The sequence below is a fragment of the Panthera pardus genome, unplaced genomic scaffold (assembly GCF_024362965.1).
Source record: "Panthera pardus isolate Hobbes unplaced genomic scaffold, ASM2436296v1 HiC_scaffold_6, whole genome shotgun sequence".
Taxonomy (NCBI): Eukaryota; Metazoa; Chordata; class Mammalia; order Carnivora; family Felidae; genus Panthera; species Panthera pardus.
In genome coordinates, this window is record NW_026526991.1 from 40,296,782 (window position 1) to 40,314,797 (window position 18,016).

Below are 18,016 nucleotides of genomic sequence, written 5' to 3' on the forward strand. Positions count from 1 at the left end.
CTCATTTCACTTTATGCTCACTCTTAAAAACTGCCAGAACTGTGAAATTCTTCCTGAAGGCAGTGACGTACATGTCTACCAGTAAATGAATGAATGACTGTCCTTGGCTTCTCATACGGCTACTTAAAGGAAAAGAGTATGGGAGTTAAAAGGTCAGATGCTGGATTCATCCAGACCTGGGTTCAAATATTAACTCTACATCTTACTAGTTGCATGATCTTGAACAAATCATTATAGTTTCTTTCCTAAGTGTTGGTTTCCTCATCTGTAAAACGGGGCTCAAACAGCCCTTACTTCATAGGGTTACTGAGACCATAAGAGATAATGCTTTTACAACACTTTCTCCCCAGTGTTTAATACCGCCAGCTGTTGTAACCACTATTCACTTTGTGCAGGTGTTTACTGTAATCCCTTCTCCGCACAGTGGGAGGAGTACATCCTGACTCACTCCGTGTCCCCTCCTGTCCTCACCATATCGATAGGATGATCACCTGAAGAAACAACTCCAAGAAAAAAATGAAAACCAGCAAATTTGAGGTAAGGGTTCTCTGTGGGGTTTCCTTAATGGAAAATAAGTTATGGTTCTCTGTCAATATTTTAAGGAAGAATAAAAAGATCTGCCATTTTGGTTATAATCCAATGAAGTTATGACAAAAAAAATGAAGTCTTTTCAAATTTATGTCTTTACTAGATGTATGGAATGTGTAGTTATATTTCAGGAAATGAAAGTTTGTCAATTATCCACTCTCCTGCCTACTTCTCTCCTTTTTTAAAAAAATTAATCATGAAGCCTAGAAATTTTTTTTTTGTTAAAAAGCCACAGCATAAAGGCATTTTTGATTTCCAATTCTGAATCCACTAAACAAGAGTGAGGACAATGAAAACAGTATCCTAGTCATGTGATTTAATGTTTTTTTTTAATACAGATACAATTATCACTAATGAAAAACAATTAAAGAAATAAAATAATATAGAACTAAAAATAAAATGTATCCTTAAAAAGTACATCTTTGAAACCCCCTCAAAACATTTGCCCCAAATTCTGATTCACGGACATCAGTATTTTCAGGCTGATGAATACAGAGATTATAAATTTGATTTATTATATTTTATATTTATCGTTATGAGTGTTAGTTTTTCCTAGACATGAATTTTTAGTTTCATTTTTACATGGCTTCTGTTTCTAAACTATCTTTAGTACTAACTGTGCCTCCTTTAAACTTTACTGTATTTCCATGAGATAAAACAATATCACATAACAAGCAGTGAAATCCTGCCATTAAGCCATCGTGTAAGGTACCAGCCCTTGCTCGTCTTTCCTTAAGGAGTCCAGCGAGGACACAGACGCTGACTGCCTTTGGCTGTGGACCCTACTTTCACTTCTCTGTTAGGCTCATCACGGACAACATATAGGATTTTGCTCAGGGCCACCAGAATCTATACATTTAAAGTTTTTATTTTTTTTTCTTTGTTGGCATCTTTTGAAGAGTGTGGATGATGACACCTTACAGACAATTTACACATTCAAGTTGCGACCACAGTCCCATAGTTTGATTCCGCTGAATGATTTTTAAGTTCGTTTAATTATAACCTCTCTCTGTTTCTTCTTGGCTACTAACATTGGTTTTACTTGATGCTTAGTCTCAGAATTCATTTCCCTCCCCCAATACCTGCCAAATGTTATATACAGTGTTTTCCTGAATTTCAGGGAGTTCCTACTTGTCTTTTAGTTGCCACTTGCCTCTTCTAAGAAGAAAGCAAGTTATATATTTAAGCCCTTCATTTTACATTATGAACAGTAGATGTAACAGAATTAACATTCTGACTTTTTAGAAGAGGTACGACTTATTACAAATCTTCATCAATATCAGCATGCTGTATCTCTGTTTCTCTTCTTCATCTCTATTTTAGTGTAATTTAAGGCAAGCCGGGAAGAACTATATAGTTGTATAATGGAATCCAAAGTTACCCAGGAACATGCATATCATTGGTTTCCAAGCGTCATCTGGTGGCTATGCTTTGCAATTACCACAGATCTTCATGTAACTCTTTCCTAAACTAAATCTTACGTACATAAAATGATTCACTGCTATATACTTTATAACTGATAGTTCATCAGATACGAAGACAACATTATGTCATATGATTCTATCTGAGATGAAGTAAAACTATACCCTGGTTCCATCATTAGTACCGCTGCACACAATAACAGAATCCAGTGAATTCTTTACATTTGTTGAAAACTTAATAGAACTGTGATGTACTAGCATTATGTTCTCTCCAGGTAACGTCATGCACGATCATCTGGTCAAATTTAGGAATAGGTCCTGATGCACTCGTAAATGGGCTTTGTACACTTAAAATACTGTACGACTGTGTGGGATTATTAGCATTATATTCATAAATACTAACGATCACCACTGAGAATATCATTTCTTTATTGTGTTTGTAATCACCAAGGAAGTATTTCTCAAGCACAAGTAATTTTTTAAAATGATATGAAAACCATATGTCTTACGTGTGTCACTCTTTCACAGAGCATATTCTTTTAAAAGTATAACAGAGTAGAATACATTTTTAGGAGAAGGACTATTTCTGAGAATTCAGAGTGCTAACATTTTTAGGAGAGTGAGTTTAAGAACAGCGGTGGGCACGATTCTCCAATGCCAGCCCCCTCTCCCCTCATGAAATCATAGGCATGATTTCATTCAGGCAGGTGTGTGCACAAAATTACCTGAGGTAACGGACTCTGTGATATTCAGGTTGTTCAGAGAAAGTCCTAGTGACTGGCGTGAAGATGAGGAGGATGAACTACTTGAGGACTCTGACGGTGGACGAGCAGGCTTAGCTGCGTGACCAGTTTCTGCCTTCAGGCGGTCATTTTCAGCCTTCAGTATTTCAATTTCATTCTGTTGTGAAGACGGAAAATACAGGAAAACAAAATCCGGCCAGTTTGTGTGAGAAAATGGCACCAACTCTTTCATCAGAGGTAATTATTTTGTTTATTAAATAAAGCATGTGGTGATATGTTAAGTAAACAAATATAGATTATGAAAACAGGATTTTCTTCCAAAGAAGGTAAATTATCAACCTAGTCTCTGTTTCTTACATACATAGATTCATGTATTCATGAATATAGACACACTAACCCTTAGAATTTATATAAGTATTTTTTGAATGTATCATATATTTGAGGGGTCTTCTAGGACTTGGTCCCATTTGAATTAAGAGTCATATATTTGAAGAGTTTGCAAAATTTCTCATTTTAAATGCATTGTTAAATCTCACAGGTAAATAATGTCATTTGTAATAGTCTGAACTCACGTAGAGTTGACAACCAGAGCAAAACAGAAACAGTATCAATAAGGTGACTTAACATTACTGCAGAATTCCAGCCAACATCTGAAAAGTTGTTGTTCCTTCAAAATGGAGCACTAAGCTCATAAAAACAACAAAAACCTTTTGATGAATACATATGGTAGCAGATAAATCTGCTCAGCAATGAGTTTTTCTTATTTCAGTCAACTGTGGTACAGAGTGATGACCGGTTTACAATAATAAAATGAAAACTTAGTCTGAGCCCAGCCTGGTTCTGAAATTAGCCTTCAGATGCTTCCCCAAAATACAAAAGCTTTACTTTTACAGATGGCCTTCCACACCACTGTTACTTTGCATATTTAGAAGGCTTGTGTTAAATTTCTGTAGTTTCCTCATTATGTTTTTTCCCCAATAGAAAATAGGTAAAAGTAATTGAAAGTCATATGTCAAAAGAACGGAAAAAAACCAACACAAAGGCAAATCGTGGACAAGTGTAGACACAAGGGTTGTAGTAGTTCCTTTAAAAACTCGGCCCTCAAGTGAATCCAATCACTAGTACAAGTGTCTTGAATGGCCCTTGAGGGCAACTGGCCAGTCTGTACTCCTCATTCCAGCTTTGGATTTGACAAAATGCTCCATTCAGTATTAAGAAATGAGGTGCAAAGACTGAATAAACACACTGTGTTTCCACAGTGGGTTTAAAAGTGAGATGTGTTTTTATAATAACCAAGAGTGGAAAATAAACAATATTTTAAATCTCTCCTCTTTGTTCCTTGAAGGTGTTTCAGCACTGACCTGCATCCGGTTCATGGCTTCCCGGATCTGGTCAAGGTGATGAGCAGAGCTGAGGGCCTCCAGTCGGATATCTGTTAATTTTAATTCCTTTTCTCTGAGCTCGCTCTTCAGCTGCAGAATTATCTCTGCCTCAGCCTCGGTGCATTCACAGATCCTGAAGAAGGAAACAAACACAAAATCAGCGGTAGGGGAAAGCCGGAGGATTCGGAAAAGCAGTGCTTCTTTTAAGGCTGAGCTGCAATATTATCCAGCAGCTACAGAAGTTATTTGCTACCAGCAACACCTAAAGAGAAGGAGAAAGAGTTTTACAAACGGCAACACATTCACAGGTTCAAAACTGAAAACAGTAGCTGTCTTTTTCCTTTAATCCTTTCTTCCTATTTTCTGAACTTTAAAAACAATCCATTATTACTGAATACCAAGTAATCTTCAAAATTCCCTTGTTGCTCATATTCATGGGGCTGTGGAGTCATAGTATGACACCATTTCATTCTACCATTGTTCAAGGGACTTAAATCTCTATTTGCAGCTTATGAAACATTCTTTTTTTAAAGCAGTTATGATAGTCTTAAAACATTGATTTCTTTTTCTTTTTTTTTTTTTTTTTGTAAACCGCCAAAGAATAACATTATTTGCCACAACACTGTCTTCAAGTTACCATGAAAATCCAATATAGATATTGTAGAAAATAAATCAGAGAGATTAGTTTTGGATATTTAACTCATGGAGGAGGGTTATACAACCCTCCTGGTAGGCTCAGCTGATTTAGGAGATCGGACTGATGAAGCTAAATCACAGGTTTCAACCCATGCAAGCAGGCTAGTCGAGGGCTACCTAAAAGTCATATACATTATTTCCTTATTATTTTGTTATTGTTGTCTTGTGGGCAGTTTTGCAGGAAATATGGTGAAAGAACTTGTTTTATATTAACTGATCTCTCTTCCATTTAAAATGCGAGGACTACATTTTTGCTTTGTTTGTTGCTTACCAAAATGATAGTGTTATGTTCCTCCTTCCTATACACGTGATGGAATTATCTAGGATCTACAAATGTCTTAAATGGTCCTACTAGTGGCTCTGTGCTACGTGAGAGTTCTCTGCTGGTCACAGTCAAGAAAATTTGATTCAAATAGTATCTAAAACAAGGAATCACCACATCTGAGTACATGTTCTACATCCAAAGGTTTCATTCATTCTTGTAACAACAAATAGCAACAATAAAAATGCTATGCTAGATTATCTCGTGGAATTAAAGACAAATGGATTACAGCTTGGTTTTAGGAAAACAGCTTTGACTTCAAAAAGAGAAAGACAGAGGTTTTTATCATTGAAATGCATGTGAGTGGTTTTAGAAAGAGCAAAAGCAGACGCTGCTTAGGTTAGAATCTGGGTCTTTGCAAATTTCATGCATCACACGCCATTTTACCGGGATCTATGCTTGTAGATCACAGGGCCATTTTGCCGTTTCTTTGGTGGCCAGACAAGGGGTGACCTGCATTGAATGCACAGTGAGACAGATACACGGACAAACGCAAGTGAAAAGAAGTGAGAATAAATGACTCATAAAAGTGGAGCATGAACTTCAAAAACATGCCAGTTCTAATATGTGAAAAGCAAAGGAGAAACAAATGCTGTCCATAGTTCTAAGGAAGATCTGAAAACGATCGGCACAGATGGTGTTGCCGCTGTGAAAGTACAACCGGACTGCATTTAGAACACAAACACGGGCTTGGCCCGAAGTTGCTTTCGAAAAATACTTCAGCATCCTGCCGACGGAGTGACTTACGCTGAGGCGGATTGTGAGGGCTTCATGGACGCGGACCCACAGTCACCTGCATTATGGGGCAATTTAGGGGATGCTGGAAGGGATGAGTCTGTAAGCTCTTCAATGTCCGAATGTGAGGAAGGAGGCTTGGTGGACTTTTTCTTCCCAAAGGCTTGTTTGAATGAGCTTCGCAGCTGCAAAGAGGACAGAAATTACCTTTCTTGTCTATTTGCACTTGGCAAATTTTGCTTTGGGGCGTTAGTTTGCAGATGCTATCCTAGCCACTGCCTGGGGTCAGTATGTACAAGCAGAGGATTAAGAGTTGCAGCACGGTATCTCTAGAAAAAAATGATACCATGTTTTGTGGTTTGTCTTATTCTTATATTAATCCAGCGCAGCGCAAACACGGAAGGCTTTTCAAATAGTGCAAGGTCAAGGGCATGGCTGTCAGAGCACTCATTTAAAACTAAGTACCTTGAAGGGATCTCCACTCCCAATGCTTCTCTCTTCAAGGCAATTTGTTTTAAATGGCCACTTTAGCGCTACAATCAAGTCATGTCCTGCTGACAGTATAAACTTAAAAAGCAAAATGAAATCAAATTCACCTAACACTTCATTAATTGTGATTTTCTATTCAAATTTTTCAATTCCCCTACTATTCAAAACCAGAATTGGTATCCCCTACAGCGCTATTCAGAAAGTGGTTTTACCTCTTCTCTTGAAAATTTGAGATTAAAATGAAAAGACACAAAGAAAAGACATACAAGGTAATCTGTTTTTAAAAGGTATAAAAAGCCTACTGCCAAAATGAATAGCATTCATGCCAAGGTAGGGTATTTTTTATAGATGCATGCCAAATTGTCCACGGTTTATATTCACCTCACTTCCTCTAGAGTTCACCTTGCAGAAACATGAAAGAGTGTGGAATTACAAATCAAGGGAAGGAAGGCTGATCAGTATTTTAAAATATTACCTGTATAAACATTTTTTTAAACAAAAAAATATATATTTCTTTCATTATTTATAGTAGGCACTCCAGTAAAATCCTCTGATGGTTTAACGTTTTGGATTTCATCAAGAGTTGTACTTCTTTCAAAAATCGACCTTTGTTTCATGGCATTCAAAGAAACCCTTTACTTCGTGGTTTTTAAACATTTTGCTGTGATAGCATCTTCTCCGTTTTTTTAGCAAATGCTTTGTGCTATCATAAATTAAATCTCTAGCAAATGTAAGGCAGTGCTCTGTTGAAGCATTTCTCTGTTTCTGCTATATTCTTTTGGTAAAAAAAGATAGAAAGCAGACACTCATGTAGTTCATTTCTCGTGAGGCGAAGCTTTATTTACACTATAAGCCCCGTGGAAGTGAGAGGTGCGAAGACCGTCAAGGTTTCTTCTGTCCCTACTTTTACAATCTATTTCTTCTCCTCTTCCCCCAGCCCCACCATCACCACCACCACCACCACCACCACCACCACCGCCACCACTCCCACCATCTCTCCTTCTTTCTCGCCTCCACGATAAATCCCTGCCCTGTCATTTACTAGCAGACGTTATCTTATTTTTCCTTACAACAACTCTATAAAGCCAGTGTTGATGATCCTATTGTTACAGATGAGAAAAATGTAGGCCCCCCTCAAAGGGTGAAGGAGCCTGCCTACAATCCCAGTAGTAAGTGGCAGAGTGGGGATTCAAACCCAAGCCTGGTCCTGACTTCAGCACCATGCCACCCTAATTTTGGTGACGAGTCCAGCATTCAAGGGGCCAGTTACCTGAATGACAGTCTTTGTAAACCGCTACAGATTTCTAAATCTCATAAGGAAAAAACAAAAACAAAAACAAAAACGAAAACCTGACTCATTGTGCAACAATATGCTTCTCAATGAGATGAAATGACCACGGCTTACTTACCCAGTTTTTCTTTTTCTTTTTCTTGGAGTCAGCATCATTACCACTACCAATGCTGGAATGGCTTGTGGCACTGTTGATACTAGAAACACTTTCAGAGGAATGTTGTCTTCTGATACGGAGATCTAGCAACAGATAGACAATATCACATTAGCTCATACACTTTCACTGGGAACAAATAAGACCATTAGGCTTCCTGAGAGGAAGTCTGCTAATAAAAGTCAACATGGCTTTGTGCAAATCGTTTCAGGGCAGCTTTGGTTTTTAAGTGTAATAAAATACAACCTTATTTGCTTTAATTAAATGCGTTATCTTCATTAAGATTCATTGAACATCTCATATAAGTCTGTAGCATTGGTGGTTTAATGAGTCCCGAGTTTTTACCCAAAAATGAAATGCTATGCTACTGATTTCCACTGAATACCTGGATCGAACAGATCTTCCAAGTGATTTATTCCAAATGATTACTCCCATGGAGTAAATGGAAACTCATAACTGCATGAGAATTAATTGTGTCTTTTTAATATTAGTTCTTTGGATACAGCTACCGAAGCCAAGTATATTAATTTTCCATTTCATAGAATCATACCATGATAGAGCCAAAACAAACCTTGGAAGTCATTTAAGCACTTCAATTCACAGATGAGGAAATTGAAGTGCAAAGAAGTAACCTGACTGAGGTCAAAGAGTCAGTGGGGGGAAGACGCTCAAGAGAGAATCTGGGTAGATGACATGTATACACTAAACGGAGCACATATTTAAGACAATGCATCATAATCCCTGCCCATGACGTGGAATAGTAATGGTGACAGTAATAATAACCACAGGTAATAAGAAACCTAGCTTTTACTCTGTGTTGGCTCTGACCTGGGATTATTTAATTTCATTCTTAAAGCAAAGTGTTGAAATGAGTTTAATTACTAAAAATCATTTGACCAGAGTTACAGAGCTGAAACACAGCAGAGCCAAGCCGAGACCTGGACAGATTGTAATGTCTGTCGTGCTAACTGCCACGTGATACGGGCTTGCCGTGCTTCTACAAAGCATGTAGTGCTTCTCTAGTCACACAAGACGATTTGAGGAAAAAAAACTTTTGGCATTTATTCACATTTTGAAGATATCCACTTACTCCATAAAATCAGCCTATAAGATTAATTTACAGTTGTTGAAATTGACATTTTACTGAGAGTTAAATAAGTAATTTTACTTACTGCTTACAGTGAACTAATATTAAGTGTTAGTGGAGACACTACCAATTCATAAAATTACTTTTAAGGCCCAGTCTACTTTAAGGTCAAATCTATTATTATATTTAATTGGCATCAACGCAGATTAGCCGAGCAAAAAATTTCAGTAGAACTTATGTCAGAAATCACTATATAGCTTTCAAAAAGTTTCCATAGAAACAATAGTATAAAATCAAAGCTTTCCAGTTGACAGATGTACTTAACAGTACAATGCCCCATGACAATGGAACTATAACTGGTTCCTTTTAAAACATATAATCAGTGAACATGTGTGTGGGCATGTAATATATGTATACATATCTCCATCCTTAGTCATATACATATATATCAACATATACCTCAACTTTTTCCCTTAAGATATTAAATATGCTAACAAATTTTATAGGAGCCAAAAATAAAACGATTTTTCAGACTCTGTAGATTGTGGCCTCTTAAAAGTGCTTTAAAAAATAATGATGTGTTTACATGCCCCAAACATTACCAATGTCACAACTTAAGGCATTTATAGTATCTTTTAATCAACTAATACTAGAAGTTGTATGAATAAAGAAAAGAAGAATAGGTTGGTACTTATTTGTGTTTTACATTTCTGCTGTGCTTGGCTATAAGCTTTTGTGATCAAGATACATTATTTTTTAGGTTTTTTCCTAGTAATTGACTTTCACAACTAAAGCAATGGTACTGGATGTTAAGGTACTCAAGAGTTTTTATTATATCCAGTATTAATAAATTGTATTTGGCTTTGATTAACCTTCAAAATTTGAGAAGATAGGTAAATTCTTATAATCATAGGTCAAAAGTAGTCCTTGTAGGTATTATTTATCTTCAGTTATGAATGCATTCACCAATAAAGAATAAAAAGAGAATCTGGGCATAAAACATACTTGTTGAATTATTATGAACCGAATTCATTATACTGAAAAGCAAATTTCAGTAATATCATGGAATGAAAGGAATTTATTTTATTCATCTCTAACAATTTCTTGCTAGTGTTTGTAAGTATTTGATTCAGTACATGTGACACTACAGAGCTTGGAAAAGAACGGTTGACCAAATGGACGTGAACCTTATGAACGAACGGAGAAGCTTATTTTAAAAGTCTGTATTTCAGTTACGTGTTTGTTCATCCATTCATTCCCACTTCCCACCCTTCTTACCACCGATGCCCCAGCTGAAGCTATTACTAACGTTTCTCTGCTTTACAGCAAGAAGAGCTGTCCAAGTTCAAACCATTCTGTAAACAGTAGCTAGAGAAATCTTTAAAACGAAAATGTCATCATCACTCCCTTACTTCAGACTTTTTAGTAGATTACCATTTTAATAAGAAAGAAAATATTTCAACTCTTAAAAATGGCCTAAAAGTCCCTCAGTAATCTGGTCAGTAATTGTCTCTCTAACCTGGTTCTTCTTATTTTACCTCTGCTCATTGTATCAGCTCCATAAAGGCAATAGTCTGTTTTCTATCTCAAGACTCTTCTGGAATACTCCTCTTTCAATATTTGCCATATACATTGATAATTGTTCCTTGGATCTCCCCTTAAATGTTGCTATCTGGGAAAGGCCTTTCCTGACTATGCACCTCTAGTAGGTTCCCTGCTACCCTTACTTTCTATAGCACTAATTCTTGTCCATTTTTTAACTTATAACTGTTTTGCCATGCATATTCAGCTATACCTATGATCACAACAATTGCTAATTTTCTGCTCTCCCACAAGATTTAAGGTTTATTTTTTTTAATGTTTATTTTTGAGAGAGAGAGTGCGTGAGAGAGTGGGGTAGGGGCAGAGAGAGAGGGAAACAGGATCCAAAGCAGACTCTGCTCTGATAGCAGAGAGCCGGATGTGGGGCTCAAACTCACAAACAGTGAGATCATGACCTGAGCTGAAGTCAGACGCCCATCTGATGGAGCCATCCAGGTGCCCCAAGTGTAAATGTTTAATGGAGACAAAGATTATATCTGTTTTGTTTACCGTTGTATATCCAGGACCTTGTGCACACTATGACTTATGGTAGGCAATCAGTAAGTGCTTGTGGGCAATATTATTCTTATTCATTCAGCACAACTGTTTGCCTAACATTCCTAAAAATGTATTCACTGTTCATAGCAATTTACTACGTGTTTTGTTAAATTGTATTTGGTACATCTCAAGGAAAAACTATTCTATGTTTATATACAGAGGTAGTGACTTAAAAAAAGTATATTTTGAAAAATAAAAGTAAAATTTTCTATTACTTTACCTTTCATATATGGTTATATATATGTATCTCTATATCATTAAATTTACACAGAGATATATTTATAACCTTTTGTAGCAGTGGACTGTGAGTCCTTGAGAGTAGGGGGCTTTGTTTTTTTATCTTTGTATTTCAAGATCTAACAGAGCGACTATTATATATCAGCTACTCAGATAACATTTGTGCATGAATAAATAAATTTATTCTATTATAGACTGCTATTATTTATCAGGCTCTGTTAATAAATGGGATGAACACATAGAAAATAGAAAGTTACATTAATTACGTGATTTTGTCTCAGCTTGACCTGTCTATGAAACTGTTGCCTCACTCCAAATATATATTGTAAGACTACATGTTACAAATTTACCTGACATAAATGTGTAAAGCTCTCGAAAACCAAATCTCAATATGATTTCAGACTGTAAGTTCATAGCTTATAGCTTATACAATCACCATAATGACCCATGGACAGATACATAAACAGTCCAACAGACTTTATTTTCTGTATGTGATGCCAATGGTCAAGATAGTAAGAATCAGTTTGTGTTCACTGAATATATATTATAGAAACATAAATATCCTATATACACTTATAATTATTTGTTTTTGTCAGTTTTAAATCTTATAAAATATTTTTTAATCTTTCTTGACCAATTTGAATATTAACTGTTATCATTTTACTCATTTTATGTACCCCTCCCACATTAGTGAGCAGAGGAATTCCTTTTTTCAATTCCAGTAGATACATTAGGGTACCTGTTGCCTAAGATAAAAGGAATCCTTCCAGAAAGTTTTACTTCAGTGACTTGTACTGTGTTAAAGAAAGGATTAAGTCTTTTTCAATCCCTTCTCTGGACCTATTTACAACATGAAGATTCAGAACATAAGCTGCTTTATTATAGCTCTAAGATAAGCTTTAAATATGCAGTAATTTTCCATGTAGCATATAAATCAACTCCCCCGCACGGAAAGTTGCTAAATTCCTAACAGAAGTAGCCCCTAGAGGACTAGTTTGTCCTTCAATTTAAGTATCTCTCACTTTATAAATTTTTTCTAAAATTTGAATTCCAGTATTTAAAAAATTGCATTTTTTTATTTTATTAAACATTTTTTTTAGTATTTATTTATCTTTGAGAAAGAAAGAGAGACAGAGTATGAGCAAAGGAGGGGCAGAGAGAGAGAGGGAGACACAGAATCCAAAGCAGGCTCCAGGCTCTCAGCTGTCAGCACAGAGCCTGACGTGGGGCTCCAGCCCATGAACTGTGAGATCATGACCTGAGCCAAAGTTGGATGCTTAATGGACTAAGCCATCCAGACACACCAAAAATTGTATTTTCTTAAATTAAAATTCAAATAAACCCCTTTTATGTGTACAGCACCCCCACAGTCACTCGGATTGAGAAAACATACCATCCTACCATTGATTAGAAAAGGCAGACCTTACATGAATTAGGGCACCAAAGTACAATGCAAATTTTGATAGAGGAACTACAGTTATCTCCAGAAACATACCACAAGGGGACCTCATTAATTTTAAGGGTCAAGAAGGCATATTTAGGCTAACTCTCTTAGGTCTCAAAACGTTTTTATGCTGAGCACACAAGGCAGAAAATTTTAAGTAGAAATAAACAGAACATACAAAAAACTTTTAGAGAATTAGAAGAAGTCAGGGTAGCTGAAACATACAATGTGACAAAAAAGCAAAGCATAAGGTCTAGACCAGTGTCTAGCAAATAACTGATAATCATTATATATTTGTTGAGTGAACAAAGATGACGAAGAGAAATTATGTCATGTTAAGAAGTTTGTATTTCATCCTAAAGGCAAGGGATACCTGTAGATATTTGTTGTTGACTAATGCTCTGGTTTCAGTGTGAAGAATGATACAAAAGTGTTAAGGTGAAGGGCAGGAAGGATTTAGGAGTTTGTGGTCACAGTTCAGGGGAGAGATAAGGGATGGTAATAGTAGGATCTGAGAAAAGGGAACACATCCAAGAGATATTTAAGGGGTGGAATCAATAGAACTTGGTGATTTAATGAATGAGGAGAGGAGGATATATGAATGAACATCTAGGTTTATGGCTGGCTATATGGAAGAATGGTGGTGCCACTTACTGAGGCAAGGAACACTGAAGGCAAAGCAGGTCTGAGAGGGAAGATGACAAGTTCAAATTTGGAGATGTTGAATTTAACGTGACAAAGAGACATCCAAAGATAACCAAGTGGAGCTCTCTCTTATGCAGCTCGATTTATAGATCTGCAACTCAAGAGATGAGCCTGGCCTGAAGAAATATTTTTGACAGTTATCAATGCATAAATGATAATTATAGCCAGAGTATTAGATGAGTTTATAGATTTTTAGATAGGAGAAGGGAATCACAATGCACAAAATCATAATGGAAGAGAGTTTAGGACTGGGTTCTAAGAAATATCAGCGTTTAACAAAACGATACAAATGAGTAAACCTGCAAAAGAAACTTTCAAAGAGATTTCAATGCAGCAGGAGAAAAAACTAAGAATGTGAATATTACAAACATTACAAGAAATTAATGTGTCAATTAGGATGGAATGGACATCAGTATACAATGTGGTCTGCATGTTAAATACAGTAAGAATTTTAAATGTGGTACTAGATTTCGTGTCGTGTAAATCATTATTGATCCTGGAGAGAACCCTTTTGGGTTGATGGTAAGAGATGCCACACTCCAGGGGTCCGAAGTGTGACTGGCTGCTGGAGACATTAAAAGATTCCATAAAATGTTCCCAGAATTCCCCTGGAAATGGAAACATACATGATAGGGCATTCAAGATTTATAAAAGCATTTGTTTAGCTGGTGAAGAGTTGAGCATGTTGAATGCCATTGAAAAGAGGTAGGGCATGAATAAGTAGAACCCACGCAAAGAAAAACTGACATGACATTAACACAAAGCATTTCTACAGTGGGAAACTAAGGGGTGGGGGTGATGGCAAAGGAGATTATCTTATTATTGTTTAGAACTGACAAGCATAGTAATAATTAAAAGTAGACTTTTAGTCCTTTTTCTTATTGTTTTTAGCATTTTCATAAGAAGTGTCCCTTTTTAATGCCTCCACCCAGAAGGAGCTGTTCCACACATCTTCTCCTTGGAATTTGACCATATTAATTAATTCATTTTCTTTACAGATCTAGACTTTGATGGTCTTTACAGGGTTTGTTTTGCTTCAAGTCAGAGATAAATGTATTAGCCAACCTCCCCAGCCCCACTTTCACCAAACCAAATGGAGAGAAAGGTGTGTCCTACTATAGAAGCAAATTCCTTAAACTTAATTAAAAATTTATTTGGTGAGGAAAGCTACTGTTCTTAAATTCTGGGATTCTGACTGCCTTAATACCAACTTATTCCTTATAAAGGACAATGCCACTGAGTAAAAGCAGCTTCACTCTAATGAATCAAATAGATATTCATTACATTGAATGAAAAATGGCAATACTTCTAAATATACCTTTGGGAGGGTGGTCTGGACCATTCAGTGCTCCCTGAATAGCTGCTTGGGCAGCAGAGTTCTGGGCCTTCAGCATTTCAATGGTTTCCCTTAGTTCTATAAGTTCAGACTCCTGTGAAACAAATAGAATTTAGAGGTTTTAGTACCTAGACAGAAAAGCAAAATGTCCTTGCTTATAATTCACTACCAACTGGGTTCAATTGTACGTGGCGCGAACGTCCTGAGAGATTTGGATGCCTGACTAACCTTGTCAAGTTGCATTTAACAACTTCTCATTTAGTTAAATGTAAAGGAGAATAAAAACAAAAAAAAATGCCTTGGTTATTTTCTTATGAATGTGACCTGAATGGTCTTTATTCCTTTCAAAGGGTGGCACCTAAAGCTGGACAGTTCAACACAAAGCAAGATGTCACATGGTTCATTTTATACCAAACCTATGAATACCACCAGATTACATCACAGGGTTAGCTATCAGGATTGTACTGGTGAATCAGACTGCATTTTACTGTCAGCCGGAAACCCTGAATGAATGACTTCAGATTTTGTCTCTTTGATTTTGCACTTGGGGAATTGATTCTTCATACCCAAGTATAAAAAGAGGTATTCATCCCTAACTCATTGCTACTAAATATCATATTATTAAATTCTGCTTTGCAAATCATGGTCCTCTTAGATTCTGCTACTTTTTATCCAGTAAGATTTTTAGCATGGAGACCTCAATTTTACCAAGCCAAAACAACACAGGAATTTTTTAAAGTGAATAGAATTATATGCAATGTACATTCCTTAAATAATAGTTCATCAAAAAGAAAAAAAAAAGGTAGCTTACAAATCAATTTTTTATACAACATCTGTTTTCTTATTGAACTTAGGGTAACTTTAAGATGTGTCTCAAAGAACATACAAATATGATTTTTCACAGTTATCTAAATGAATTATTTAACCACAAGTGACTACGAGGCAGCATCAGGAAGACATGTGCCTCACTGCAAAATGAAGTAGAGTGTTTTTTCTAGCATTGGCAGTATTTCCATCGGGAGCCCCCAAACCAGGAGTATCCAGAATTCTTGGCCGTGATAGCAACTCTAAAAATTAGAATTTTTGTCAGCCTCTTAGAGGGAGAATTCCTAGGTAATGTAATTGTCATTTATCATTTTCTCTAGCATCGTTGGCAGAAATCCAAAGAATCAGGCTTGGGTTCTTCCCTCCATAGTCAGTAGCTTATTCCTACTCTCTGTCTTCCGAATATACAAAAAAAGGTAAGATCACAACATTGCCTTTGTAGGAAACTGCTTCAGATATGAGAACATCCAGAGACTATTCGAAAGTTAGACACTTAAAAAAAAAAAAGGGGGCAATGCTAACTGTAATGATATCTAACTTTGGAATAGATACCTAGCACATCCTGTAACTATTGTCACTGGATATCTGACGTATTTGTAATGGACACAGATATTAAAAAAATAAACCCTCTTACAGACTTCTAATAGTTTGTAAGTCAAAGAATTACATAATGAAAATCAGTAACAATCTTGTGGATTCATAGATGGATCCTTAAATACTTGACTGTAATTCATTTGCATGTATTTTTCACAAAAGAAACAGGTTTGTGGAAAAGTTTCACTGTCATAATACAAATTTCGTCATAATTTCTGTCTCTCCAAGTTCTATCTAATTTTTTTCCCTTGCTCAATTAGTAATAGGTAAGTTTACCAAAATTTAACGTGTTTTCCATTTAAAATAAATTTCCCAGTAGATAAAATGTTTACTGAAAATTCATTCTGCCTTTACCAGAAAATTATTCACAAAAGGAGATCTACTGTACATACTTAATCAATCACATAATTTAAAGAGTAATTTTACAACGTGTAAACTAGAATACAAGTTAAATTTTGATTAAAATCAGATTTTCATCCTTGAATTTAAAATCAACAGTGCCTGTACCGTGGATTAAAATCTGCTGAAATATGTGGCTTTAAGTTGAAAGAAGTAAAATGGAAATGAGATCTCATACTTAATTTTATGAGTAAGCAGACTTATTTCAGGGTCTAAACTTTAATGTTTTCTATGGAAATCTCTTCTCAAAACTGTTATAACAAAGATTACAAGTGGAATGTTCAGGGAATGTTGCTTTTTCAGAAAATAGCTTTTAATGTGAGGTAGAAGAATGCTCACTTTTAAAACTAAGTATCTTCTAAAAAAAACATATTAAGCACGTTAGTTATTATGCAGCATGGCACAGTAGACCCAAAGGAAGAATAACTAGGTAACAGATATATTCATTATATAGTTTGGGAAAATCACATACATGAAAAAATTAGTTTAGCCAAATTCATCTTAGTAGTTCTTTAGGGGAACTTCATAAGTACATGCAAGCACCTATAAAATATTCCAGTGTCTTTAATTAAAAAGATAGGTAAATTTGACAGTGATAATCTGTTCAAACCTGAACTAGGTATCTCTATATACATGCAAAAATTCCTTCCTTCTTTCTTATTTCAGTTGATGAGATCCATCTTCCACATCACTTCAAACTACAGCTATCCTTTTCTCTGAGTCTTCCCATATGATTTTTCCCTTTGCTTTAAATATTTTTCTCACCATTAAAGGCCATGGTAGAATGAGCTTGAAACCTCTTAGTTTGCCTTTCAGAAAAACTAAAGCCCTTCTCTGTGCTTCCAGATTTAAAGCATTCAGCTTATTTAGCTGTTGTAGACTTTATCTTTTCACCTGACTTAGGATCTCAGTAAATGTTGGGGTGATTTTGCTCAAATGTTCTGGTCTATGTTAAACAGGTGTTTATCTCCTAAGAATAATATAAAGCTTCAATTCTACTTATATTTTAACAACAGGGTGTTTGATGACCTATGGTGCCATATAAAAACATCAGTGACTTTATTATTCATTATAAACAGGAAGTCTGGATATGGCTAAATCAGTGAAATCATTTCCTTGGGATGGCAACAAAGTCAGGGTTATCCTTTCTCTCTTTTCCAGTAGTAAGTATATATAGATTAATAGAAGGCACTTGAAAGTGAAAACTTGACTGAGACATATAAATTGTTTTTAAATAGTTTATTTCTAGTTTTCCTTTTCTTCTCCTTCATAATTATAATTGATTGTTCACATTTATTTTTAAGCCATATTTTTCTAAGGTGATTATAATGCTTGGAAATTGCAATGCTGCTTCCAAGTACAATTATGAATTCCTCTTTTTTTGCTGTATAATTAGAAGCAAGTTCTAGAAATAGCCAAATATAAAATC

General features: G+C 35.8%; 1 protein-coding gene across 6 annotated transcripts in view; it reads right to left on the bottom strand.

Annotated features, from left to right (window-relative positions):
* NAV3 (neuron navigator 3) overlaps positions 1 to 18,016 on the bottom strand; it is an 820,281-nt gene that overhangs the window by 32,539 nt on the left and 769,726 nt on the right. For 5 of the 6 annotated variants that reach the window (XM_053894885.1, XM_053894882.1, XM_053894887.1 and 2 more), the window contains 6 exons: positions 14,752 to 14,863; positions 7,786 to 7,907; positions 6,758 to 6,778; positions 5,900 to 6,072; positions 4,114 to 4,267; positions 2,735 to 2,909 (listed from right to left, as the gene is read on the bottom strand). In XM_053894885.1, coding sequence (XP_053750860.1) covers positions 2,735 to 2,909; positions 4,114 to 4,267; positions 5,900 to 6,072; positions 6,758 to 6,778; positions 7,786 to 7,907; positions 14,752 to 14,863 — 757 coding nt within the window. The remainder of the gene's footprint in view (positions 1 to 2,734; positions 2,910 to 4,113; positions 4,268 to 5,899; positions 6,073 to 6,757; positions 6,779 to 7,785; positions 7,908 to 14,751; positions 14,864 to 18,016) is intronic. The other variant, XM_053894883.1, reaches the window with a different exon arrangement.